Source organism: Macrobrachium nipponense, chromosome 17 (genome assembly GCF_015104395.2).
Source record: "Macrobrachium nipponense isolate FS-2020 chromosome 17, ASM1510439v2, whole genome shotgun sequence".
NCBI lineage: Eukaryota > Metazoa > Arthropoda > Malacostraca > Decapoda > Palaemonidae > Macrobrachium > Macrobrachium nipponense.
The window spans coordinates 54,906,031-54,931,705 of NC_087210.1; the positions used below are offsets into that span (position 1 = coordinate 54,906,031).

General features: G+C 42.1%; 2 protein-coding genes across 3 annotated transcripts in view; one reads left to right on the plus strand and one right to left on the minus strand.

Moving 5' to 3' along the window:
- Positions 1-1,591: 1,591 nt before the first annotated feature.
- LOC135196242 (transmembrane protein 242-like) lies at positions 1,592-7,207 on the minus strand. Its single transcript, XM_064222921.1, has 3 exons — positions 7,045-7,207; positions 4,262-4,500; positions 1,592-1,797 (listed from the first exon to the last, which is right to left on the minus strand). Exons 1-3 carry the CDS (start codon positions 7,136-7,138, stop codon positions 1,636-1,638), a joined length of 495 nt encoding a protein of 164 aa, XP_064078991.1. The 5' UTR covers positions 7,139-7,207; the 3' UTR covers positions 1,592-1,635.
- Positions 7,208-7,508: 301 nt separating this feature from the next.
- LOC135196241 (uncharacterized) overlaps positions 7,509-25,675 on the plus strand; it is a 240,237-nt gene continuing 222,070 nt past the window's right edge. Inside the window, exon 1 of one of the 2 annotated variants that reach the window (XM_064222919.1) lies at positions 7,509-7,747. In XM_064222919.1, coding sequence (XP_064078989.1) covers positions 7,669-7,747 — 79 coding nt within the window. In that variant the 5' untranslated portion in view covers positions 7,509-7,668. The remainder of the gene's footprint in view (positions 7,748-25,675) is intronic. The other variant, XM_064222920.1, reaches the window with a different exon arrangement.

A 25,675-nucleotide genomic window follows, 5' to 3' on the forward strand; every position in this document is an offset into this window, starting at 1 on the left:
ATATAAATATCAAGAAAAACCTGAACGAAAGCATGAAGAATAGAAGAGCATCCATATTAGTATTTCAGTTCAATAAGTCAACATTTTAAATATACTAAAGATCTTTATCAAACCAAAAACTGAAAGGCCTAGGTATCCCTCAAACTTGATGCATGATCTATGTACCTTACAAAACATCTAAAAAAAAAAAAGGGGGGGGGTTACTGAGTTGCAAGATTCATGTGGCTTTTGACAATAGCTTATGCTTGACAAGTTTAGTCAGTACTTCCCACATGCGAAAAAGGAAACTGCAGCATATTTAAAAAAGGGATTTTGACGAAAGAAAAATCTATTTCTGGGGAGAGACCTGTGTCGCCCGGTGAAAAGGATTCTGCTATCCACTTTTCTAGTATAAATAGTTTCTAAATAGTATACCAGAGAAAAAAGCTAGCATTGGTATCCAGAGGTTACTACCCTTGTGCGAGCACCCAAAGGGCGTTGGGTATGAAGTTCAGGGTATGTGAAAGCCACTATTCACAGGTCTCCTGCCATTTAGAGTTTTCCCTCTCAAAAACCCCCATATGGGGTGAGCCGGGTCAACAGTCACACCTATTCTGCTTAAGCCATAAATATAATTGATGTTTTGTGGTACCAACATTTTAAACATCTCTATGAGAAACTCATTACAAACATGTATGATTGATATTTTGAACACTGCACATACAACTGACAACAAAGAACAGTGAAGGAATGCAGCTCTTCTGGGTAAGCTACCAAGGAATATGTAAGAAAATCACACCATACTAAGCAGACTTGTAACTCCCTAATACCCACAAACACACTGCAACTTGCCTGGTTTACACACAACTATTGTTTAAAGATGGTGTCTGTTACCTAGCAAAATACAGTTATGGTGTTTGTAACTTACAAAGCACATCATCCAGAAATATAATTTACAAGCAAACTTTTATCTCCCTAACACACATACTGTTTAATATCATCCAGTCCCAACTTGCCTGATTTACACACAACTATTGTTTACAGACAGTTCTGTTACCTGGCAATATCTGGTTATGGTGTCTGTAACTTACAAGCACATCATCAGAAATGCAATTACATGAAATATACCCAAGATATGCATTATATACTGTTAACTTGGATAACACTTACAAAATAAACTAAACCAATATCTAAAGTCATATATGGTGCATAACTAACCATTATACTGTACTAAGACCAGTGAACCAGTAAAACAAGATTCTCCATAGGTTGAATTCTTGTGACAGTTTCAAGCAGAAAACATTTTATAATCTGTGACCAGCCTATTAGTTGAGATCCAAATACATTACTAGATATCTGTAAAGTACAAGTATAAAATAAACACAGAGTCCCATGCAAAGACTCACCATGGTCATAATAACAAAGCAGAATGTCTCTGAAATAGGTACAACACCTCCATGAAATGATATGGGTATAGTGTTTGTTGAATCATTATATAACTCCTATATGAATATATTTAATTTTAATAATTAGGAATTATTTTCATACACATTACCCTATATGAAGGACAGCAAACATTTCAATATAGAGGATTTTGGATTCAAAAGCAGCATCTAACAAATAATTTATTTACACTAGGAAAATACATATATCTTTTTAGGTATCAGCTGAATTTTTTCCCATTTTTTTCTTTGTATCTTCATTAATCAAATACTGGAGCAGGTCCGTTAGTCCTTCAAATTCTGTCCTACTCTGGGGTGGATCATTCTTGGGTATTCTGGGCAAAATGCTACCTGCCTTCATCCTGAATTCCTGAAGCTGTAATATGGTAATAAATAGTATAGGATGAAAGGTGATGTCATTGCACAAATCATTTTAATTATCATAAAAAATAAAAATGGTAAAATCAAAGGCTGTAAGGAGTAACTTTCTTGACATGAAGTTACTGTATTAAACACTATATAACAAACCTTACTCTTATGTATATACCTATTTTCTAATATTACTTGTCATCAGCACTAAACAGATAATCATCATAGTCCACTACCATAAGTCATATCAGATTTCCTATTTATGGGTTTTATCTAGGACCTGGCTATAGTTCTGTAGAAATGTTTGAGTGGAGAGACTATTTTTTTTTTAATTAGTATTTTTGTCTTGGGTGGACATTTGTCACCTAGTGAACTTGTCATATTTATGTCAATAGTGGCCTGATTTGCATGAAGGATTCACAGGTTCTACTATCAGGCCATGTAAAAATGATGAATAATGTTTGAAAACACTATACTTTAAGATTGTGTACCTAATTTTAAAGTACTGGCTTTACTTTTATGTTACACTGATTATTTGCAAGTTGCTGATATGAGCTGCAGATATGAATGTTGTAAATTCATCTACTGGAGTGATAAAGAGTACATCGGACCTCAAAATGGTTTAAAAAAAAAAACGTCATATAACAGACATGATGAAAGTATACTAAGAACTAAAATAAAAAAAAAAATGGAAGAGGTCAGCACAGCTTATTCTGCTCCTGGAGACTGCTCTTAGTTGCAACCTGGTGAAAGAACTGGTTATAAATTGCATCATGCATTTTCAAAAGAAGGTTGGCCAAAAAGTTTCCAAAACTGCCATGTCCTGTTCTAAGGAGAATTGGACATAGCAAAGTCTGACAACATGTTTAGGCTTCTAAGAGGACCCAAGAGTTGTAATATTTTTTGCATGAGCAGATGACAACATCTCATCCCTCTGAAACAGGCATAGCTGTAATTTAATCAGCAACATTAGCACTACCTCTACCCACAGTAAAGGGGCAGAAGTTGTCAAAGCCAAGACATACAAAAATACAAATCACAAACAGTCATCAACAGTTATACAAAGAAACTTACAACTCAGCCAAGCAGGAAGGCAGCCACAGAAAAAGTTTGGTGACAGCAAATATGGGCATATTTACCCATTCACACCCTAACCACCAGTTAACTACCTTGTTACCAAGTGTCAATGACCAATTCCACCTTGTGCTGAAATATGCTCCTACATAAAAGGTGATGGTTTGTATTCCTGTAGGAGCAAAAGATTAACTTTCCATGTAAGGATGTTAGACCCGGCAAGTTTGGTCAGTCCAAGAAACCAAGAGAATATCATTGAGCATAGTATAGAATCCAAGGAGAAATCTTGCACAGCCATGGATCCAGTCCCTCCTGTTTAGGCAGATGACTGTGGTGATGCTGGCCAGTGTAACAGCCATAACATGTCCATTTTGACTTTATTCAACCTACTAAAAATAATGACGAGGGATTATAAAGAAATGGTTTGTACTTTTGTAAAAGCATTTACTGTCCAAGTAGATCATTCTCAGTCCACAAATGAAAACATTTAAAAATTATATAGCAATGAGAAACTGGATAAGAATATGGTCAAAACTAATGACATAACCACTTGTACAGGTCTTTCTCCATATATATAGTGAATATAACCTGTTTTTCCCCACAAGTTTCCATAAATGCCAAGCTATTTTTCCTGAACAAATGGGATGAGCCCAAAAACTCTATGGGAGTGCTCGAAGCTGCGACTATACCCAATGGATGGAGGGACTCATGATGAAGGAAAACACACACTAGCTTTTGCTGTACATAATGAACAATTACAAAATTTCACACAATGACAGATATCAAAGACAATAGATATTGTTTGTTTGTTTGTTTGTATGGTGTTTTAACATTGCATGGAACCAGTGGTTATTCAGCAATGGGACCAACGGCTTTATGAGACTTCCAAACCACATTGAGAGTGAACTTCTATTACCAGAAATACACATATCTCACACCTCAATGGAATGCTCGAGAATCGAACTCGTGGCCACCGAGGTGGCAGGCCAATACCAAACCGATCACATAACTCTAGATATTGCGCACAAGATACTATTGCATGTTAGAAACTGAGACTGAAGACCAGGCCAGCAAGAGAGCATGGCAAATAAAAATGGGACACTACTCTGGGTGCTTAATATTTCTGACTATAAGCCCTTTCAGCATATGGTCCAAAGTAATAATACAACAAGTTTTGAAGGTCATTCTCCATAAGGCATTTACAACTTACATCTAATTGTCTTTGCCTCAAGCTTTCATAAATGGCAAGCTAAATTGAATACTATGTACATGTCATAACTGTTCCTAAATTGGCATTAATAAGTCCACATTCTATAATACATGAACAAAGCTAACTAATCTATTATGAAAAATTCCATACTAAAAGCACATTAGCTACACAACAATTCGTTACTTACATTTGATGCACCGCTCAACTTCCATATGCCAAGGCAAAATAAGGAAAAACCAGTAACAGCATAAAGTGTCCCCCACGCAAGAGCACGCATTGCCAAAGCCCCTCCAGCCGTGTGTAAGTCTCTAGCTCCTATCATTCCTTTATTAAACATTTCGGGGTCTTTCTTCTTAGCCATTCCTAGTGTCATTCCAAATCCACCAAGTATTGATGCACCAGCAATGCCCGTAAGGAATGCTGCAGCTGTGTAAAAGAATATGACACAAATGTTAGGAATAATACAATGTAAACATTTATACTTCATAAGTTTTGATCTTCTGAAGCATGCAAACCACTCTTTCTTTGTTTCACCACAAACCCATTAGTGTATTGTTACTTAATCCCTCCGTGCAAATTCTAACACTTCCTAAGAAGAAAAAAAAAAAGATTCCATTCAGGGTTTGGTAGATATTACATATGCCCATGGTTCTAATAGGTCCACAGATGAACCCTAATTACTTATTGCATGTCTGTAGAGAGTTTCACAATTCAATCTTTCAAGAATTTACCTTCTGGATTTATTAAATAGTCAAACTTTGGATTTTGTACGCCCTGGTTTTCGTACGATTCAGCTTTCATAGACTTTTTTCTGATAAAATTTTGACTATGGTTTCGTACATATCCTCGGATTTCGTACACCCAGAAATGCTCCTTCCAGGGCCCACCTTGCAACTAGGCCCTGTACTGAGCACCCAAACAAAGCACGTTGTGTTCTTCTCTTGAGACCCTTTCTGGTTTTGTGTTCATTGTTTTTTGTACTTTTTTGTGCTATTTTATGCTTTTTTAGTTGAATGCAACTGCTAAATAGCCATCATGGGGCCAAAGAAAGTTTCAAGTGCCAACCTGTAAAAAATGTGAGAAACTAGAACTTAAGAAAGAACTCATAGCAAAGTGTTGGAGGATGTTGCATGCTGATCTCAGGTAAGAAAATGCCTACAACAAGAGCTGTTGTAAGTGAATTTAAGGCCAGCTGAGGCTGGTTTGAAAAATTCAGAAAGCAAATGGGCATAAATAATGTGTCTACTTCAATGATTAAGAAAATGTTTGCAAAGTGGAATGATGTAAAAAAATTTTGGAGAATTATTATCTCACCAAAGGTGTTGTAATCCGTGACAATGCCATATTTCACTTTAGGCAAATTTTAGACGCAAGAAACAAATGTCTCTGGACAGTGTGACAGGGGTCCAGTGACTCTCAAGCTTGTCCTAGAGACAGTAAATAATGAAGAGGGGAAGTACCTAACCCCAGATAGTGCCACTAAAAATTGAAGAAGCGAAGTACCCTCAGATAGGTCCTTGATACCTGAAGTCCTTCTGGAGGAGGATACCCCTTCCAAGCAATAATTCTCCTCCTCCCACTCCCATCATCTTTGTCTTCCATAAAGGTACGAGTGATGTTAAATGTTTATTCACCCTTTTCATTAGTCATTTATATTTCTTTCTTATTGTTTTCTGTATGTAAAATGACATTTTTACAATAAAATAAGGTTTCATGTACTACTTCCAAGTAATTACATAGCCTTAGTTTCAAACTCCTGCGACAGCTAAAAATTGAAATGCCTTGGGCCTTCAAATAATTACCATATACTTAGGTAAATGACCGAGTGGCGACATAGTGACCACCTCTCTCAAAATGTGGCACTTCCCAAAAAAGCGTTTGAATTATGCTGTTATATCGTAATTTAGGAGAATACTTACTTTAAGACGAGCGTAGAGGTCTTGGTGGGCTGCCTGGATGGGCCACAACTCTTGACTAATGCTCATGGCAGCAAATTCAAGTACTTTTTTGGGAAGGTGGCCACATTCCAAGATCGGTGACTATGTCACCACTTGATTACTTGAATTCGCTGCCATGAGCATAATTCAAGAGTTGTGGCCCATCCTGGCAGCACACCAAAACCTCTACATTCCTCTCGAAGTAGGTGTTTTCTCTTGAATTAGGAAATATTGGTATAATCCAAGCGCTTTTTCAGGATGTGGCCATGTTCCAAAAGAGGTGGTTGCTATGTCACGTTCGGTCATTTACCCTATAGATTTTAGGCAGAAGGCCAGACACTGGGACCTATAAGGTCATTCAGTACTGGAAAGGAAATCTTGAGTAGGTAGGTTTGAAAAGTGTAACGGGGAAAACCTTGCAGTTAGTAAAATAACTGTTTGGGGATGGTGGATGGCAAGATGAAAGAAAGATAATACCTAGCTATAGCTATGTACTAAGGTGTTTTAAATAAAAATTTCGAAAGTGTCACGGAGGTAAGTTAGCACAGAGCCTACCTATGCATGGCTAAACTTTCATTAAACTCTGCTTTATCAGAAATTATGGCCTTAATTTGTGACTTGGGAGAAAACACTTACTTCGAGCGGAGAGTAGAGGTCTCGAGGTGTTGCTTCGACGAACCTGGCTCATGACTAATGTCTATCCCAGGTTATAGGATATGTTAAAGTACTTTTTCTGGAAGGTGGCCGTCAGGGGCCATTCGGTCGTTTACCCTACGTATGAACGTAAGTACAGTAAAAGGAATCACAGGGGTTGCAGCTAGGGGCAAAAGGGACACCGCATGGAAACTTTAGTAATGCCTACTGTGCACCCCGTGAGGTGCATTGACGGCAGTATCCCACTAAGAGAACCATATATTAGGCTAAGCTATGCCACTCACCACCACTGCCTTCCCTCAACCATGACATCTGAAAGCAAAGCCTAGGATTAACATAGCCTACTGGCTGCCTTTAAATATTAAGCTATTTATATTACCCTGATAGGTTGTTTTGTCGATAATTTTCTTTCCATTTTTGTCATTCTTAAGCTGTCGCTCTGCATCCATTAGCCTAGAATCGTCTGAGACCATAATACCAAATTTCAAGGGCTTTCCACAGAAACTGTGTACTGCAGACTACAGCCTTCCTTCGAATTTTCTCTCATAAAATTTATTATCTTTTAAACTGTCTTTTAAATAGTATGAGTCATTATGAATTTAACTTGAGTAAAATATAACCATTTTATTTGTATTAATAAGGTGAGAGAAAATAAATATGGGTACGTTATGACCACACAGTGACACGGATATGTTTTCCAAAGCCAGAGTCACAATAGTGCTCAAACATCGAAACGTCATGCTTGTGTTTGGAAACTTTAATCGACGAATGAAGTAATCATAGACGGAAGAAGGAAAAAAGAAAAATCGGAACCTTTTTAAGTGGAATTTCTGTGACTCCTCTGTTTTCTGTGAACGGAAACGCATTTGTTGCACCTGATCTTTATTTACAATTACTTTTTTGGGAAACTGTACCTAACAGGGGTTTCCAGGGATGATGTCATTTTCTCCAGGAAATTGACTCATTGAATTATTAAGTCCAGTCGTTGGTAATATCGTGAAGGATGGAGTTGCTTTTGTGGAGTGCAGTGCTTTTGGGTGTTTGTGTGCATTCTACGTTCACCAGAGAACCCTATATGACTTGTAAGTTGGCATTGCTAATTGGTTACTCGATTTAGCATCTCTGTACTCAGGCCTGACACCAAGACGTGGGCCTATTCTTGTCTTTAGGCGGGCATAAGGTTGGGTCTCTCACCCCACATGAATGACAGACAGTTTAATCTCAGTTGCCAATCGCGAAATTAGTCACATTTAGGTTTGGCATTGTTATTAGGCTTGTGTTTTAGGTAGCTACGAGAATGGTATGGGTCGCTAGTCTAAACTGGTACCTAGCGAGCAGATAGCTAGGTAGTACCTAATCCTACGACTGGCAAGTTGGTAGGGTCGTCTTAGCTTATAGTAATCTCGCAGTTTAGGGGTCCAAATTCGGTGCAATACGTAAAGTCAAAATCAGCACACAGATTTATCAAACATTTACTGAATTATGGAAAACAAGGAGAAAATGGTCAGTTTAGTACCTATGTACTAGGTAGTAGGTATAGCCTATAGTTGGGTATCTGCTTAGGGAAACAGATTGTAGAAAGACAATGGGAATAGATGGGGATGGAAAATCAACATAAACATGTCTTAGGGGATAGAAACTCATGGAATTTTTAGAAAATTGTTGGTAGAACTACATAACAGCTCTGCATGGGGTACCAATTACTAGGGTGACCACACTTTCCCCGCAAATCTCTGTCCCCCCAAAAAAATCACTACCTTTGGGGGACATACTAATGACCCCCTTAACTAAATTTGTTTGTCATGTGTCCCCCCCAGTGCATATGCAAATTAGGGTAAAAAACCGCATGGCCTGGATCAACTCACTGACGATCACAGCATGCCACCCTCCGAAAAAGTACTTATAACGCGTCCTGACACTGGAGATGGCCATCAGTCGTGACTTGTTGTTGGTGAGAGACGGAGCTAAAGACCTCTACTCTCCTTTCGGTAAGTATTTTCTCAAAAGTTATAAATTAAGGCCAAATTTAAAGCATTAAACTGAGGGTAGTGAAAAGGGTGTCCAACGCAGTGCAAATCTCACCAAAACGCTTTTGAAATTTTTACTTACGCTTAAATATCTTAGAAGATTGATGCCATCTAGATGTTTGTGGAGTCGCTTGTGTCAACAAACTTCCATTTCCTGTGATAAATCCGCACACCACTTGTACCTATAGATGCTGGGGCACTTTCATCGCAACAATCGGAACACGGTCCCTAACCACGACGTTATTAAGGAAACTACTGTTTTGGTAGAAGACGACGACGAAGCGTGCACTACATAATTATTTAAATAAATAGTAAAACATCAATATTTTACATATTTATGATGATTAATTTGAAAATATTCGTTATTGAAAAAGTAACTCGATTCTGACTCAAATTTAAGTAATTATTTTTTGGAATTAGAACGTTCTTTTAAGTCCTGTATTATGACGTCACGACATCTTGACTTTCGTACCTATTGTAAATAATTGCTATACTCAACTTTTTTGGAGAACAGTTTACCAGTTATTCATGCAGATTGTTATCAGCTCTTCATGTAATTGTAATAATCGTAATGCGCATATATATCTTTATTATTTACTTTTTGGATATATGAAGATGTTTTACTGCCGGATTACCGCCGTAGTGTGACGCAATCGTTTTCGGTCCCTGGGCCTCTGTCTGTTTTCGCACCTTGAGAAATTAATGGGGCCGAATTTGCAATGACCAGAAAGTCGTTAAAAGAGGAAAGTTAGCTTTGAGGGGCATATGTTTTGATTGAGAAAAATACAAATTTATATAATAGCTAGCTTGTAAAAATACTTGAATACAAAAAACTTGATTGACACAACTAAGCAGCATACCTACTATGGGTTTCAGAGACAGTGCAAGCACGTTTTTTGGCAATATTTCTGTAACGAACACTTGTATCAGAACGAGATTTTGCTATAATGCATTACACCCAGTGCTGTAATTTATAAGGTTATTGTGAATCACTAGTCGTAAAGAATAACGACACTTGTCCTTGTACCAAGAGACAAAAACTCCATTATCCGAAATGGATACGAACACGCGTAAAAAGCTCCACCTACCCTCTCCCTCCACCGCCACCCCTGTCCTTCCTTCCTTCGCCTTCCTTTCTCTCTCTCTCTGTTGCCAATTGGTATGTTTTCACCCTCCAAACTGGGTATAAGAGTTACACAAAACGTGGAAATTGGTGAAATTAGCCTATGTATTGAAAGTACATATACATAAATATTAAAGCAATTTTATCATTATTGCATTACTATGACAACTAGAATTCATGGAAACAGTTTATAATAATGCATCGACGTATGTGTGAAGCTCCCTTAATGTGGCAACGATGATTTTGCCATTCTTAGCATGCAAACATTAAAGGTTACATTTATTTCTGGCATACAGTTATTTTAAAAAATCAAAATACTAATGAAGACTTAATGAAAAGTGCTAGCAAAATAAAAAACATTATAATCCATTTCTCCGTAGTCTGTTCCACTATGGTTTTCGGTAGCCAGATGTACGACAAGGTTAGAAACATTGGATTGTATCTACTTTAGAAATATCTGTAATTTTTTGGGGTAATTTGGTTGCAAAAAAGGGGTAATAGACATGAATTAAATAAACATTTTGAAATAACAAAGTAGAACTAAATAATGAGTAAAGTAAACAATTAAGGGAATAAAACTTTGCAGTGTCGTCGTCTGCTGCTCGTAACTGTGTTTGTGGAGTGCCCGCTTAGGAACCAGGAACAGCAACGTGGTTCAAGTGTAATGTGGAGTGAATTAAGACCAAAATGTGTATAATAACAATCAAATAAGCACTGTGGAGTTTCAGTTGTGATGGCAGTAAGAATAAAACCACCGATTACAAGGTAAAAATGAATTCAGTTCAAACCATGACCCCGGTAATAACAAGTTTCATACTTTCACTAATATAGGCAACAAAATGTTGTTTTATTGTGCTGATTACAACTGCAATCTTGAGTAAGATCAATAAACGTTACATATATATGCTAACATTGTTCAAATGAGTGCTGGGAAGGCTGGGAAAGATGGTGTCCATCCGTGACCAGACCAGTCTAACCACATGATAGCAGCCATATTGGATTTCAAAACTGCCTTGAAAACATATTTTACGAAGAGCGTCACATGCTTATGTTAGTTCGTATGGGGCTTTCATATATCACATTATGTTGATGAAACTTCAATCTTTTGAATGGTATGCTTAGAGTTGTAATTGTATTCTTGTTTCACCAATTAAATATCAAGTGAATAAGACCCGTCCAGCGTGATGATGGTGGATCGTCTGTGATTGTTTACCCATTCCGACTTACAACCAGTGGGTCGGAACCAAACTTGGTTGTAAGTAGGATAGTACCTGTACTCCTACGGAATAATACCAGCACTGACGACGACCCCTGCTTGACCTGGACCTGATATCTTGTTCTAATAAAAGATTCCTTCAGCATTTATAATTTTTGAAAATTCCCAATATGAATATTGGCCAGTTACTCAGAAACATCGCTGAACCTGAGAAGCGAATTGTAAGGAAAATAGAAAAAACAATATATAAAATCAACTCGCTTAATTCTGCCATCCTTTTTAACAGCATTTGCCTAAAAGAGGGTCTTCTACCAAAATAATAATAATTATAATAATAATAGTAATAATAATAACTGTAATTACAAAAATCATATGTGAAAGTATTTTACAAATACTACTACGATAATCTTTCCATCTCTCTCTCTCTTTCTCTCTCTCTCTCTTACAGAGATGTATTTTTTTGGATGATGATTTACTAATTTTCAAATATCAATATTAATGTAAACAGCAATAATATAAATTCATTAAAGAAAATACTAAAGTGAATTAGCAAGATTTAAGTTTATAAATAAAAAGAATTATGTAAGAATGAAAGAAAATGCATTTTATCCAGCGTCTTTTAACTCCAGGTAGCCAGGCAGAGTTGGCTGGGGTCCAACAAATGTCAAAACGGGAAGGGAAGCGTTGCTACCAAAGGATCATGGAGATTCTCTCTCTCTCTCTCTCTCTCTCTCTCTCTCTCTCTCTCTCTCTCTCTCTCTCTCTCTCTCTCACTGAGATGAGAAAATTTCTATTATACATTTGTATGTTTATTAATATTTTTGCATAATAATAATAGTAATATAACTAATTTCATAATTCATATGTGATAGTATTTTAAAGAAGTACAATATCCATTTCACTCTTTTAAATAAGGATAACCCTCTATCTCTCTCTCTCTCTCTCTCTCTCTCTCTCTCTCTCTCCACACGAGATATAGTATGTCTTAGTGGTAACTCTCGCCCTCTGTTTGGGCTGGAAGTGTATGTATAAGTACATATATCTTTAAGGACATCACTACATTTTATGGTAAAATAATAATACACAGTACTAGTTTACAAATAATATTAAGTTTAATGAGATTAAGCAGTAACAATAACATTCTCTCTCTCTCTCTCTCTCTCTCTCTCTCTCTCTCTCTCTCTCTCTCTCTCTCTCTCTCTCTCTCTCTCTTATGGATGTTCATTTGTTTTGTAGTGTAAATAAATTATTTACCTTATAACTAATTTTCAAATATTAATAAGATTAATTAAAAATAGCGATTCCCAGTCCTTTTATCCACTTGGAGGAAGGTGGGCGGGGGAGTATATGACAGTTTGATATATGAATTGGCGGAGGGGAGGAAGGAGTCGGAGTCTAGGAGTTATTCTCTCTCTCTCTCTCTCTCTCTCTCTCTCTCTCTCTCTCTCTCTCTCTCTCTCTCTCCATTATTATTCTCTCTGTCTCAGAAACAATTCATAATTTCACTCTTGACGGTCAGATATATGATGTTGCCATTCATTGGTCTCTCTCTCTCTCTCTCTCTCTCTCTCTCTCTCTCTCTCTCTCTCTCTCTCTGTGTTATTTGCTGTAGGTATATATTTTTAATGGTAAAATGTTTAAGATGACTTTGAAATGATATTAACAATATAACCTCAAAGATTAATGCAGTAATAGGTTAGTAATTATAGGTATATTTGAATTAGGATGTTATTAAAGGTATACATTTGGTATCTGAACTTTCAAGATAGGCAGTTATAAGCATTTTTAGTGGTGGTTTTAACTATTCGCGGGTTTTAACTATTCACGAGGGTGTCTGGTACATATCCCCCGCGAATACGGGAAAACACTGTATATATATATATATAATATATATATATATATATATATATATATAGATATATATATATATACATACTGACTGACTGACTGACTGGATCGTTACATGTATACAACAGTCTATATTATTAGATAGATAGATAGATACAACAAAATACAAAATGAAGTTAAACTGAAGCAACTTTCAGAGAGAGAGAGGAGGAAAGGAAGGCGGAGGGGGGTGGCGGTGGAGGTGGGGGGTAGGGTAGTCGGAGCTCTTTACTGTTGTGTTCTTATCCATTTCTGGATAATCGAGTTTTTGCCTCTTTGTACAGGGACAAGTGTCTTTATTCTTTACAATTAGTGATTCATGATACTCTTATAAATTACGGCACTGGGTGTAATACACTATAGCAAAGTCTCTTACCGATACGAGTGTTCATTACAGAGTTATTGCCAAAAAACGTGCTTGCACTGTCTCTGAAACCCATAGTTAATTATATGTATAATATTTTGCACAATGACATGTTTTTTTCATTCCAGTAACTATTGGTAAGATAATTCTTATTTGTTTCTACACAATATACAAACCCTCAGTCCTTTACATAAGGAATTATGTACTTTCTGCGCAGCTGGAATTACGGCCGTTAAATTCTTGAACAAGGTGGTTAGACAGTAACTACCGTGTGACATGCGGGTAGGCTGGCATGCCTGGATGTAAACACCCCACTTTGCTTTCGGCCGTCTTCCGATGAAGAAGTGTGTTTGTGACCGCTGGCTGACTGGTCGTTGATCTTTTTTCCTGTGGGATCTTTCTGGTTTATTTTTTTTTAAATAAATATGTATATAAGGTGTTTGATATTAATATTAAATTCAATTAATATACAAACCCACTTTTTGTGATAGCCATTATAGCTGCCTCTCTACTTGTGTTAAGAGTCGGTGGCAAAGGTATGCCAACATATTATTTACATTCTTTCGCCCTTTAACGTGAGGATGAGATATGTCTTTAATGTGAGTGATATTGATCCTGTAACAAGACATGCATTCATCCGAAAATTACGCTTATGTTTGGGGAACTTCAGAGGTTTGTTCTTTGTTTTGTTTTTATGGTAATTTCTCTTCTCCTTCATCCTTTCACTTACTATCGGACGAAGGTAGAAGAACGGGCGTGTGGTGTAGATGTTTGGGGGATCTCCTCTCACTTCGGAGGGTGGTGCCCTTGGATGCGAGAGGAGTATCCTTATTACCAAATCATTTTTTCTATTTTACAGACTAACAGTGGTGATTGTGTTTACAGCAATTTTGGTTGGATAGCTCTTTTTATTGGTTATCCTAACCTTGGAATTGTACCTGTGACTCATAGCATGTTGTGATACCGATCCTCGAGTGTGTACTGATCCCCGGCTGATAATCATATTAGATTTACCACTACTACCCTGGAGTAACGTCACTGGTCAAAGCTTTCGCACTGCCATGTGATGTTTATCTATTCCTGATGGTAGAAGTCTGGCAGAATTTGGAGGAAATGAAGAGGAAGAGAGCTCATTAAGTGTCGTCATCCTCCTTTTTGAGATCATCATATTTTCATGTCTCCACCCCTTCGACTTCTAAGGCTTTGCCATAGAAGAGAAGGTGGTCTCCCCCCCCTAAGAAGTCCCGTCATGGGACTTCTAAGGGTCTGTCTCGCTCCGGCGAGACAGGTGGGTCTTCCGCTGGTCCTCCCGTTCCTCCAGGAACAGGGCCCGTCTCTCCTTCCTCAGGGAAGAAGACTGGGACCATGGAGGTACTAGCCACTGCTGGTACCTCCTCTCCCGGCTCCAGAGGTTCCACCTCCGGACCGGGAACTGTCTCGGCCGCTCGCGGTCACCGAGTGTACTCAGCCTGCTGAGTACGCTCACCTTGTCAGGACCCAGGCACGGAGCGGAAGGATGGTAAGAGTCACTCAGGTGACTCTCGCCAGACCGACGATCGTGCTCGCAGCAATCGTCCGGTACCCAGGGTTGACGTGACGTTCCCGCGGGACCATGCACAGAGGCCAGTGGAGGCTGCCCATCCAGCCCTCTTGAGAGGTTTCGGCCTCGACGAGGACTTGGAAGGGTCGGAGGACGGTATTGGCTGTCTCCTGTCAGGTGCACGCTCAGTCCCCACCCAGACGACGGTCGTGTTAGCATGACCAACCAACCTCGGTGGTGGCAGACGCTTTGCCTGCCAGGTGAGAGTTTCATAACCCTCCTTGAGGAAGTGTTCTCTCCACTGCTGCTCCCGCAGGTCCCATTGGACAGGTGCATTTAGGCCGTGTTGCTACCGCAACTGCCCCAACTCAGGCCTGGATGGAGGACCTGTCGGTTGTCCTGAGGAACCTGGCGAAGAAGAAGTAAGGAAGAAGAGGAAGGTGTCGTCGTCTTCTTCGTTGTTGTCTTCTGCCACCTCTTCCCCTTCAACTTCCAAGGCCCCCTGCCGAGGAAGAAGAAGGTGGCCTCGCCCCCTCCAAAGAAGTCTTGCACAGAGACTTCGAAGGGTCTGTCTCACTCCAGTGAGACAGGTGGGTCTTCCGCTGGTCCTCCCGTTCCTCTGGGAATGGGGCCCGTCTTTCCTTCCTCGGAAGAAGAAGACGGGGACCATGGAGGTACCATCCACCGCTGATACCTCCTCTCCCGGCTCCAGAGGTTCCACCTCCGGACCTGGAACCGTTTCGGCCGCTCGCAAGCGAGCGTCACCAAATGTACGGTCACCTACGGGTGACCTTGCAGCCAAGGTCCAGACTGCTGAGTACGCTCACCGTGTCAGGACCCAGGCATGGAGCAGAAGGATGGTAAGAATCACTCAGGTGACTCTTGCCAGACCGGCGATCGCTCTCGCAGCAATCGTCTGGTACACAGGGTTGATGTGACATTCCCACCAGACCGTTCACGTAGCGAGGCTGGGAAGAGGTCCCCACCCTGGTCACCTCGCTGGACCTGGTACCGTGGCGTGTCAAGAGGACGGTGCTTGCTCTCACCGCGTTAGTGGACACTACCGGTCACCTGACCATCGCTCCCACTGGGACCGGACGGCTCGCACGACAGGTAGCAGCTCCTTTGACGCACGAGACCGACGCTATTGTCCTCGGTCTAGCGCTTCTCTGCAAGGAGACCGCTGGTTCAGACCTGCAGCTCGATTGCCACTGTAGGGTGGTGATCGCCTGCAGTCCTCCCAGCCTACCAGTTCTGCTGGTAGGCAGGGTAGGAGCGCTTTTAGCAGCTCCCCTGACGCACGAGACCGACACTCCATCCTCGGTCCAGCGCTTCTCTGCAAGGAGACCACTGGTCCAGACCTGCAGCTCGATCACCACCGTGCATTCCTCCCAGCCTACTGGTTCTGTTAGTAGGCAGCGTAGGAGCGTCAGGTCTCCCTCACCTGTCCCTTCAACCTCCTCCGGCTACACCCGGAGGAACAAGGCAAACAGGAGTGACTGTGATGAATGCACTTCTTACGGTCCTGCCACGAGCTTGGTTCGGTCTTGGGGCCAAACAGATCTTATGCTCAAGTGGTTGGAGGAGATAGTGGGGGCTGGCGAGGACGGTGACGCTTTCCTAGACTCATGGAGTAACCATCACTGCTGTTCACGTGACGGTCCCGCTGGATCGCGCACGGAGAGACTGGTGTGGGCTCCCCCTTCAGTCCTCTTGAGAGGTTTCGGCCTCGACGAGGACTGGGACGCGTCGGAGGACGGTATCGGCTCTCTCCTGTCAGGTGCACGCTCAGCCCCACCCAGACGACGGTCACGGTGGCGGCAGATGTTTCCCCTACAGTACAAGTTTCGTAACCCTCCTCGGGAAAACGTTTTCTCCAGACGGTAACGTTTTCCTAGACTTGGAGCGGCCATCACTGCAGGTTGATGGCTGCCCATAACTTGCTTCTCCGACTGCTAGTTCCACTGGCAAGGCGAGCGAGAGCGTCCAGTCTTCTTCCCCCATTTGCTCACTTCCTATGGCTACGCTGGGAGGGACGAGGTGAATGGGAGGGATCCTGCAGAGTGTTCTCCGTAGGATTCCGCGTCGGCGACTCCGTTTTGGTTAAAATGCAAATGCTCAAGCATATTTTCATACCTGGCAACTCAGGATGACAAGTGAGTGAGAGCTAGCAGTGTCTGGGCTGCCTGCCAGCCCTGCCTGCCACAGCCAGTCCTGCTGGCTCTCTGAGATAGTTCGGTTGGGTTTTGTCTCTCCTCCTCTGCGATGATTGACTTCTGAATCGAATCTCTGCCCAGCAATCACAGACTTAGGTCTCTGGTTGGCTGGAATTCTTGCATACGTGTATGACCATCTCTACTGCATCACCTTTTGAGTTGGGGGAATTTTCAGACAGAGATATATCACTAGACTTGTTATCATCTTTCTGTTTACCTCACAGTAACAGAAGTCTGTAACCTAGTCTTCCGCTTCATCGCACCTGCCGCTGCGATGACGCAGAATGATTTCTTCAGACATCTGAGCTTGTCTTCTAATACATCTCATAATTCGTAGGTGTGCAAATATTTCTTTGTTCCCCTGGAATTGTAGATGAATAATGGAAGATTTTGCCTGTTCCCTGCCCTGCCAGCTCTACTTCTAAGTAATAGAAATGTCCTCCCTGATCCAGCCCATGAGAAGCAGTTCTTCAGGCAGTACAATCCATGTTTTCATTACTAAAAGCCGCTCCACTTTCATTGCAAACTCCGACTTCTCACCGAACAGCAATGAAATGGCGGTTTAGCGTTTTCAATCCTCTGTAAAACAACAGGGATTAAAGCCGTCTGCACTGGTTGGTGTCATCGACGGGACTTTTTCTATGTTCAGAATCTTGAGAGTTAACTTCTCTCGATTCAGCTGTGAAGACATAGGCCTGCATTCACTTTAGTCTTTCACTGGCATATAGTATTGTTTCTCCTTAGTTTCAACTATTATGAGAACTTCTGTCTTGCCATCAGGGACCTCAGTCTTTAGAAGGCAATTGACTTTCGTGTGATGGGCGCATGCCTTGAGAGAATCATCATCTCGTCTCCCAACATCGGTGGCGAACAAGATAGACAATTTATATGGTTTCTCGGCATAACCCTTCAAAAGGCGAGTGTCACGTGACTACGTCTCTGATGCATGACTGCTCGCCTCACACCGAGCGCAGTCAGTCGGCAGCTGTTGAAGAGTCCGAGACCATCATGAGCTACGCTGTGGACTTTGTATAGTTTGATCCAGATCAGTCATTACTTTGTCCTATTGGCGTGCTCCTTTACCCATAAGGATCGACACCCACCATGGAGTGTTGGTGTCTTTATCCGCTGCGGAATATTACGAGACCGTGAGAAACTTCTCTGCAGTTGGATAGTCCAGTGGATGGGTACTTGTCATCACTCCGAAGAATATGTCGGACAGGAAGATAGATAAGGTCATTGCGACCATATTTTTCTTTCCCGGACCTGCCCACAGGTCCTTGGAACCTCATTTCCTTGGACCAGTGGTGGATGCTTGCAGGTTGTTTGCCTACCCAGCTCCTTCAAGAGGACAAGTTGCATCTCGCCTATGGTGTGCTGTTCTAGAGGTAAGAAGGATGCGAGAGTGACTGGCCTCTCCACCTTCCCCACCTGGTCCTTCCACTCCTCTTCCTTCAGGTTGGACTCGAACTTACACTGGCTAGTTGGACGATTGATGCGGTAAGCTTATACATAAAACATCCTTTTTATGTTTCTTATCAGAATCATAGAAGCAATCCCGCTCCTTCCTCTAGCAAGGGGAGGAAGGAGACTGGCAATAATGCAAACCCTTCCCAGAACTTTGCATTAATGCCTCCGACGCTAAATATTCTTCACAGCCCATTTTCGGATGAGTTACGATTCCTCACTCATTTCAAAAAGGCCCAGAAGTCTGACTCTTGATCATGCAGCTCTTATACTCCGATCAAGTTGTCAGAGGCAGGGCACTCCTTGCTCTTATGATCAGGAGTAGCAGCCTAGGTGTGTAGAACTCCAGTCAGTTCTAGAGTCTCACTCAGATTCCTCCCACCAATCAGTGAGTCTTCCTTATCTAAAGGATCGATGGTTTGTATATCGTGTAGGAAGAAATCACAGTTTTTGGAAGTAAATTGTATTTTTCCTAACTATACAAACCTGAGGTCCTTTACATACATGCCCACCTCATGCCACCCCTCAGTCTGAACCTGGGCTGAAAGGCAAAGTGGAGTGTTCACATCCGGGCAGACTAGCCTACCCTCCTGCCACATGGTAGTTACTGCCTAACCACCTTGTTCAAGAATTTAATGGCCGTAGTTCCAGCTACGCCGAAAGTAATTCCTTATGTAAAGTACCTCAGGTGTGTATAGTTAGGAAAAATACATTTTACTTCCAAAAATTGTGATTTCAAGTTTTTTTTTAATGTGTCAAAGGTAAATTCTATTTCATTTAATTGTCATAAGTATAAGTCATATTTGTTCAAGAATACATTTTTTTTTTACTTTTGTAAGTTTTTGGTAGAATTAAGCATGTTTGCATATTTAAAAAATTAATTTTCCTACAATGAATCAAAATCAATGGATACAAGGTTTCCAACTGAGTTACATGCTAGTAGGGTTTCCTATCTAGGGTTAACCTCTAGCCTAAGGCTCTTGCAGCAGCATTCCTAGTGGTTAATGTAAAAAAGGGATTTTGACGTAGGAAAAATCTATTTCTGGGCGAGGAAGCCCTGTGAAATAGGTTCCTTCAGCACTATTTCTAAGGTAAGATATTGCTAAAATACCAGAGAACTGCTAAATTGGACCTGCCAGAATATTCCAGCTCGCTCACCTTCATATAAAAGGTGTCGGTATAGATCTGGGGCGAGTGAAACTCACTGCCACGGCACCCACTCCAATTAGCCTCTCCTACATCAAAACCCCCAAGAAAAGGGGAACCGTTCTACGACTTGCTACCTACGACTGCGAATGTAGCGTATGTAGCGTCATACCTAAAGATAGCATATTAGCTTGGTGGCACAGATAGAAAAAGGGTGGGAACATTTGAAATGTGAGGGTGGGATTTCACTGGGCGACACGGCTTCCTCGCCCAGAAATAGATTTTTCCTACATCAAAATCCCTTTTCTGGGCTCAGTTCGTGTCGCTACGTGAAATAATCCTTAAGTTCATTATTTATAGGTAAATGATACTAACATATACCAGAGAAAAAACAAATTCAGGAGGATGTCAGGATAACTGACTCGCTCACCCTAAATAAAAGAGGGTGTCGGTATGGTTTCTGGGGCAAGTGAGACCACTACCACGAACCTCTTGCCATTTAGAATTCTCCTTCACCAGAATCCCCCTCCTGAAAGAGCCGGTACACAGTCGGAGACAGCAACTACTACTACTACTACGCTACGCACCACGCCGACTGTCGCTCCTCTGGTGGCCATCCTTTTTTGTTAGTGAACTAGGTAGCACGTGTCTTTTTTTTCTCTTTGCATTTGGTGTACTTTTCCCTGGAATTATACTCACCATGGAACTAGCAGCTATCGCCGCAGCTAAGTTAAGTACCCCGAAAGGTTTGAATTTAGTTTTTGTCAGCCAGGGACCCTTATTTACCATTTTTTAGGTCCAAAATGGTTTCCTGGTCTGGCGCATGGCGGCCGGTGGCTCCCAAGGGCTTCCCTTGGGTGCTTCTGGATCTTCTTCGCCTGTCCCTTCTTCTTCTTCCTTTCAAGGCTTCACGGGATCTGAGATCCCTACTAGTACGCCTACTGCCTCTGTAGTCCCCAAAGTAAAGGGGCAAAGAGAGCAGAAGACCCTTCAGAAGATGTCGTCTTCTTCATCTTCTCGGAAGTCTCCGGCTAACCATCCCGGAGCAGAGAAGGTGAAGTCCTCCTCTTCTTCGTATTCGAAAGGGTCGAGAGGTAAATCCTCTAAGGAGAAGGCCCGTGCTCCCGCCTAGCCAGTACCTTCTCCCGCTACCGGAACTCCTCTGGTGACCCCTGTTGGGGCCATTCCGGCTGATCCCTTCGATCCCGTTGCGTTTACGGCAGGGGTCATGCAGCAGGTAGGAGACTTGGTCGGATCTTTGAATACGAGATTCGAACATATGTTTGCTCAGATCTCCACCTCGCTGACTCAGTCTGGACAGTCGATTCAGAATATTTCTGAACGTCTGTCGGACCAGGAGAACCGGCTGGCAGGACTGAGCCAAGCACCTCAGGCCGATCTCCCCGTAGTAGGCGCCGGACTTGCCCAGTTGCCTGACTACAATACCCTTCTCACCTTCTCTATGAACAATCCTTGGAGGGTTGCAGCCTTTGCGCCCTACAAGGACGGTATGATCTCCATCCCGGACTATGGAACTCGGAGGATCGAGGACTTCGAGTTCCATCCAGCCAGCCTGCAGCCTCCTTTCATGGGGTATGCCAGACTAACGGAGGCAGCCTTGAATAGGGAAGATAAGATCCCTAAGGAAACGGTGTTATACAGCCGCGATCATGCTCAGAGGGAATGGGTACATTGCCTGGAGGATTGGGATTGTACCAATACCAAACTCCAGGCATTTAAGAGTCCCTTTACTATCTTTGCCGTGGAGGAGGAGGCACCACTCCCCTTCACGACTAAGATAGCTGAGATTACTCTGCAAGTTGTCATGAAGGTTGAACCCCTTCCTCAGCTCAGGGAATCGGATCCTATGTCCCCTCTCTTCCCTGCATTCGGGGATCTTTGGGAGAACCTACCAGCTACATTCACGGTAGGTAAGCTCAAACTGGACTGTGCCATGGAACAGTTCGGTGAGAGGCTGCCTAGGTTACCAGACAATCTCATACAAGCCAAGTTCGAGGCAAGAACGAGACTAGGCAGGACTCTGAACTCTCTAGTCATGACCGAAGTGGCTGCTCTGACTTACAGTACGGAGCCTTTATTTAAGCTCCTAGCTAAGTCTCAGACGCAAACCGTACAGTCTGACCTGTACGAGTTTGCGCTGGCAAGGAGAAACTGTAGGAAACATGTCCTTCAAGAAGCAACAATTCGCCATGAACCGAATAAGCTGCTTACTTTGAACATCTGGGGGGCGGACCTCTTTCCGGAATCTGTTGTAAATGAGGTACAGCACGAGGCAACGAGGCTTAACCAAAGCCTCAGAGCTCGCTGGGGTCTCTCCAGCAAGAGAAAACCCAAGAACCCTTCCTCTGCTACAAAGAAATTGAAGAAGACTAAGAGGTTCCCACCCTACCAAAAGCAGCAACAGCAGCACTTCGTACAAGCAGTTCCGGTCTCTCAACCAGGACAACCGGCAGCTGCAAAGGGGCAGAACCAGCCCATCCTCCTGTTGTCTCCACAGGGTCAGCCCTCGACCTCCTACGCTGTTTCCCCGGCTTTCAATCCAGTATTTGAAAGCCAAGCCTTCCAAACCATCAACAGGTTCGCAAGGGGAAGTAGGACTAGGGGTGCCTTTCGGCAGAGGGGTGCAGGAAGGGCAATCAACAGAGGCAAACACTTCCGTGGGGGACGCGGAGCACGCCCCGCACAACAGCAGTGAGATCTCCCAAGTAGGAGGGAGGCTGTTCCTCTTCCGCCACAGGTGGGGGTTCAGCAATTGGGCACAGAGCATCGTGTCCAAAGGGCTGGGATGGAGTTGGATCAAAGGTCCCCCTCCATCCAAATCATTCCTTAAGCTACCAACAAAGGAATTGACAGATTATGCAGAAGAGCTCCTTCAGAAAGGGGTAGTGTCAAGAGTCAAGCATTTAAAGTTTCAAGGACGCTTATTCAGCGTGCCAAAGAAAGGCTCATCAAAAAGAAGAATAATCTTAGACTTGTCCCGGCTAAACTTATTCATTCGTTGCGACAAGTTCAAAATGCTGACCATCTCGCAGGTGCGGACCTTATTTCCCGGGGGGCCGTCACCACCTCTATCGATCTTACAGACGCATACTATCATATCCCAATCGCGAGACACTTTCGCCCATACCTAGGCTTCAAGCTGGGAAACCAGGCATTCTCTTTCAAAGTGATGCCCTTCGGGCTGAACGTAGCCCCCAGGGTATTCACGAAATTAGCGGAAGTAGTGGTACAACAACTGAGATCGCAAGGGATAAGGGATAATGGTAGTAGCGTACCTCGACGATTGGCTGATTTGGGCGTCAACCGTCGAGGAATGCCTCAGAGCCACAAACAAAGTAATTCAATTTCTGGAACATCTAGGGTTTCAAATAAACAGGACAAAGTCCAGACTCACGCCGGAGTCTCATTTTTAATGGCTCGGCATTTAATGGGACTTGACCTCCCACAATCTGTCAATTCCTGCGGTCAAAAGGAAGGAAATAGCCAAGTCAGTAAGGCAATTTCTCAAGAACAAACGAGCATCAAGGAGGATATTCTCAGTTCAAGAAAGTCCAAGGAACCTGGTCACCTCAGTTCCGCCAGCTTCACATAAATGTATTGGAGGCCATGGCAGTATTTCTCACTCTGAAGAGGCTTCTTCCAGCAAAGAATTTGTATATAAAACTGGTCTTGGACAGTGCAGTAGTAGTACACTGCATCAACAGGGGAGGATCCAAATCCAGACATGTGAACCATGTCATGGTAGCCATTTTTTCCCTGGCAAACAAGTACAAATGGCATCTATCCTCCACCCACTTGGCGGGAGTAAGGAACGTGATAGCAGACGCCCTGTCCTGATCAGTTCCTCTAGAATCAGAGTGGTCCCTGGACAACAAGTCATTCCAGTGGATACGCCAGAGTGTTCCAGGTCTTCAGGTGGACCTTTTTGATCTCAAGCAAACCACAAGCTCCCTTGCTATGTGGCCCCCAACCTGGACCCTCTGGCTTATGCCATAGATGCCATGTTAATAGATTGGAATCAGTGGAAGAAGATATACAACTTTCCTCCAGTGAATCTTCTATTGAAAGTCCTGAACAAACTCAGGACATTCAAGGGGCAAGTAGCTCTAGTAGCCCCGGACTGGCCCAAGAGCAACTGGTATCCTCTGCTTCTGGAATTGGGTCTCCGACCTCAACGGATCCCCAATCCCAAACTATCTCAGTCAGTACAAATGAGGACTGTGTTCGCTTCCTCAGGAATTCTCAGAGCCCTAACTTTATGGACTTCATGAAGTTTGCGGCTAAAAAAGATGCAAATATTGATCCTCAGAATATTCTTTTCTTAGAATCAGATAAGAGGGAGTCAACTTTGAGACAGCATGACGCTGCTGTTAAAAAGTTAGCATCTTTCCTGAAGGAAACAAACACCACAACCATGACAGTCAATTCGGCTATATCCTTTTTCAGATCCTTATTTGAAAAAGGATTAGCGGCTAGTACTATTACCACTAATAAATCAGCTTTAAAGAAAATCTTTCAGTTGGGTTTTCAAATAGACTTAACAGACTCTTACTTTACGTCTATTCCTAAAGCTTGTGCTAGGCTCAGACCTTCTGAGAGACCTAGCTCAGTCTCATGGTTTTTGAATGATGTCCTCAAACTGGCCTCAGACACAGACAACACTTCTTGCTCATTCATAATGTTACTAAGAAAGATGCTATTCTTGCTAAGTCTGGCCTCAGGAGCTAGAATATCAGAACTGTCGGCCCTTTCCAGGGATGCTGGACATGTAGAATTCCTCTCTTCGGGGGAGGTTCTACTTTCCCCAGATCGTAGTTTTCTGGCAAAAAATGAGGACCCTTTGATGAGGTGGGCCCCTTGGAAGGTCATCCCTCTTCCTCAAGATCCTTTTCTTTGTCCAGTGACGACCTTACGAGCCCTTCTGTCTAGAACATCCTCTAAATCCTCAGGCCCCCTCTTCATGAGGGAAAGAGGTGGCACTATCTCAATAAAGGGTATCAGGCAACAGATCCTTTACTTCATTAAACAAGCAAACCCTGAATCATTCCCAAAAGCCCATGACATCAGGGCAGTAGCCACCTCTATTAATTACTTCCAGCATATGAATTTTGATGATTTAAAAAAGTATACTGGCTGGAAATCGCCGACAGCTTTCAAGCGTCATTATCTGAAGTCCTTGGAATCTTTAAAATTTCCGGCAGTGGCAGCGGGAAACATAGTTTCCCCTGACACTGCTCAGTAGTTGTAGTCGAAGATCCAGATCTCCTGTCTACCTGCCTCAACTAATATTTCACCTAACCTACCGTTATGCTCTTTCTGGTCCTTTAGCTTTAGCTGCTTAAGATAATAATTATAGTGGTGTGTCCCTTATTTTTTTCGCTAGGGGCACCCACAGCTTTATCATATATATATATTGTAATTCTGGTTGATGTTGCTCCCCTTATTTTTATGCTAGGGTAGCACACCAACATTTATTGATGTACCATATATTAATAATAATTATATAAGTTCAGTGAGTAATTTTCCTCTATGTACTGAAACTCACTAGTATTATTTAAGTTATCATAAGTTAGTATAAGTGTAATTTTAAGGTTAACTACATGTCTGGATTCTTTACTTTAAGTTAACTTTATTTTATGATAACTTGTAAGTTCTCAATAATATTATATTTATTTGTTTTACTTCTTTAGTTTTATTGAGACCTTCCACTTTTGTTTTACAATCTTGTGCTATTTCTCTGGTAATATTTCATGTAGCGACATGAACTGAGCCCAGAAAAGGGATTTTGACGTAGGAAAAATCTATTTCTGGGCAAGGGTTCGTGTCGCCCAGTGAAATAATCCTGAAGTTCATTATTTCTAGGTAAATGATACTAACATATACATGGTTTCTGGGGCAAGTGAGACCACTACCACGAACCTCTTGCCATTTAGAATTCTCCTTCACCAGAATCCCCCTCCTGAAAGAGCCGGTACACAGTCGGAGACAGCAACTACTACTACT

What these genes read in the sequence shown, in the direction of transcription:
- LOC135196242 (XM_064222921.1), bottom strand. Translation starts at nt 7,138, where the DNA reads ATGGTCTCAGACGATTCTAGGCTAATGGATGCAGAGCGACAGCTTAAG. An exon ending in CGACAAAACAACCTATCAGG is followed by an intron (nt 4,501 to 7,044) that starts GTAATATAAATA and finishes TCTTTTACACAG; the next exon opens with CTGCAGCATTCCTTACGGGC. An exon ending in AGTTGAGCGGTGCATCAAAT is followed by an intron (nt 1,798 to 4,261) that starts GTAAGTAACGAA and finishes ACCATATTACAG; the next exon opens with CTTCAGGAATTCAGGATGAA.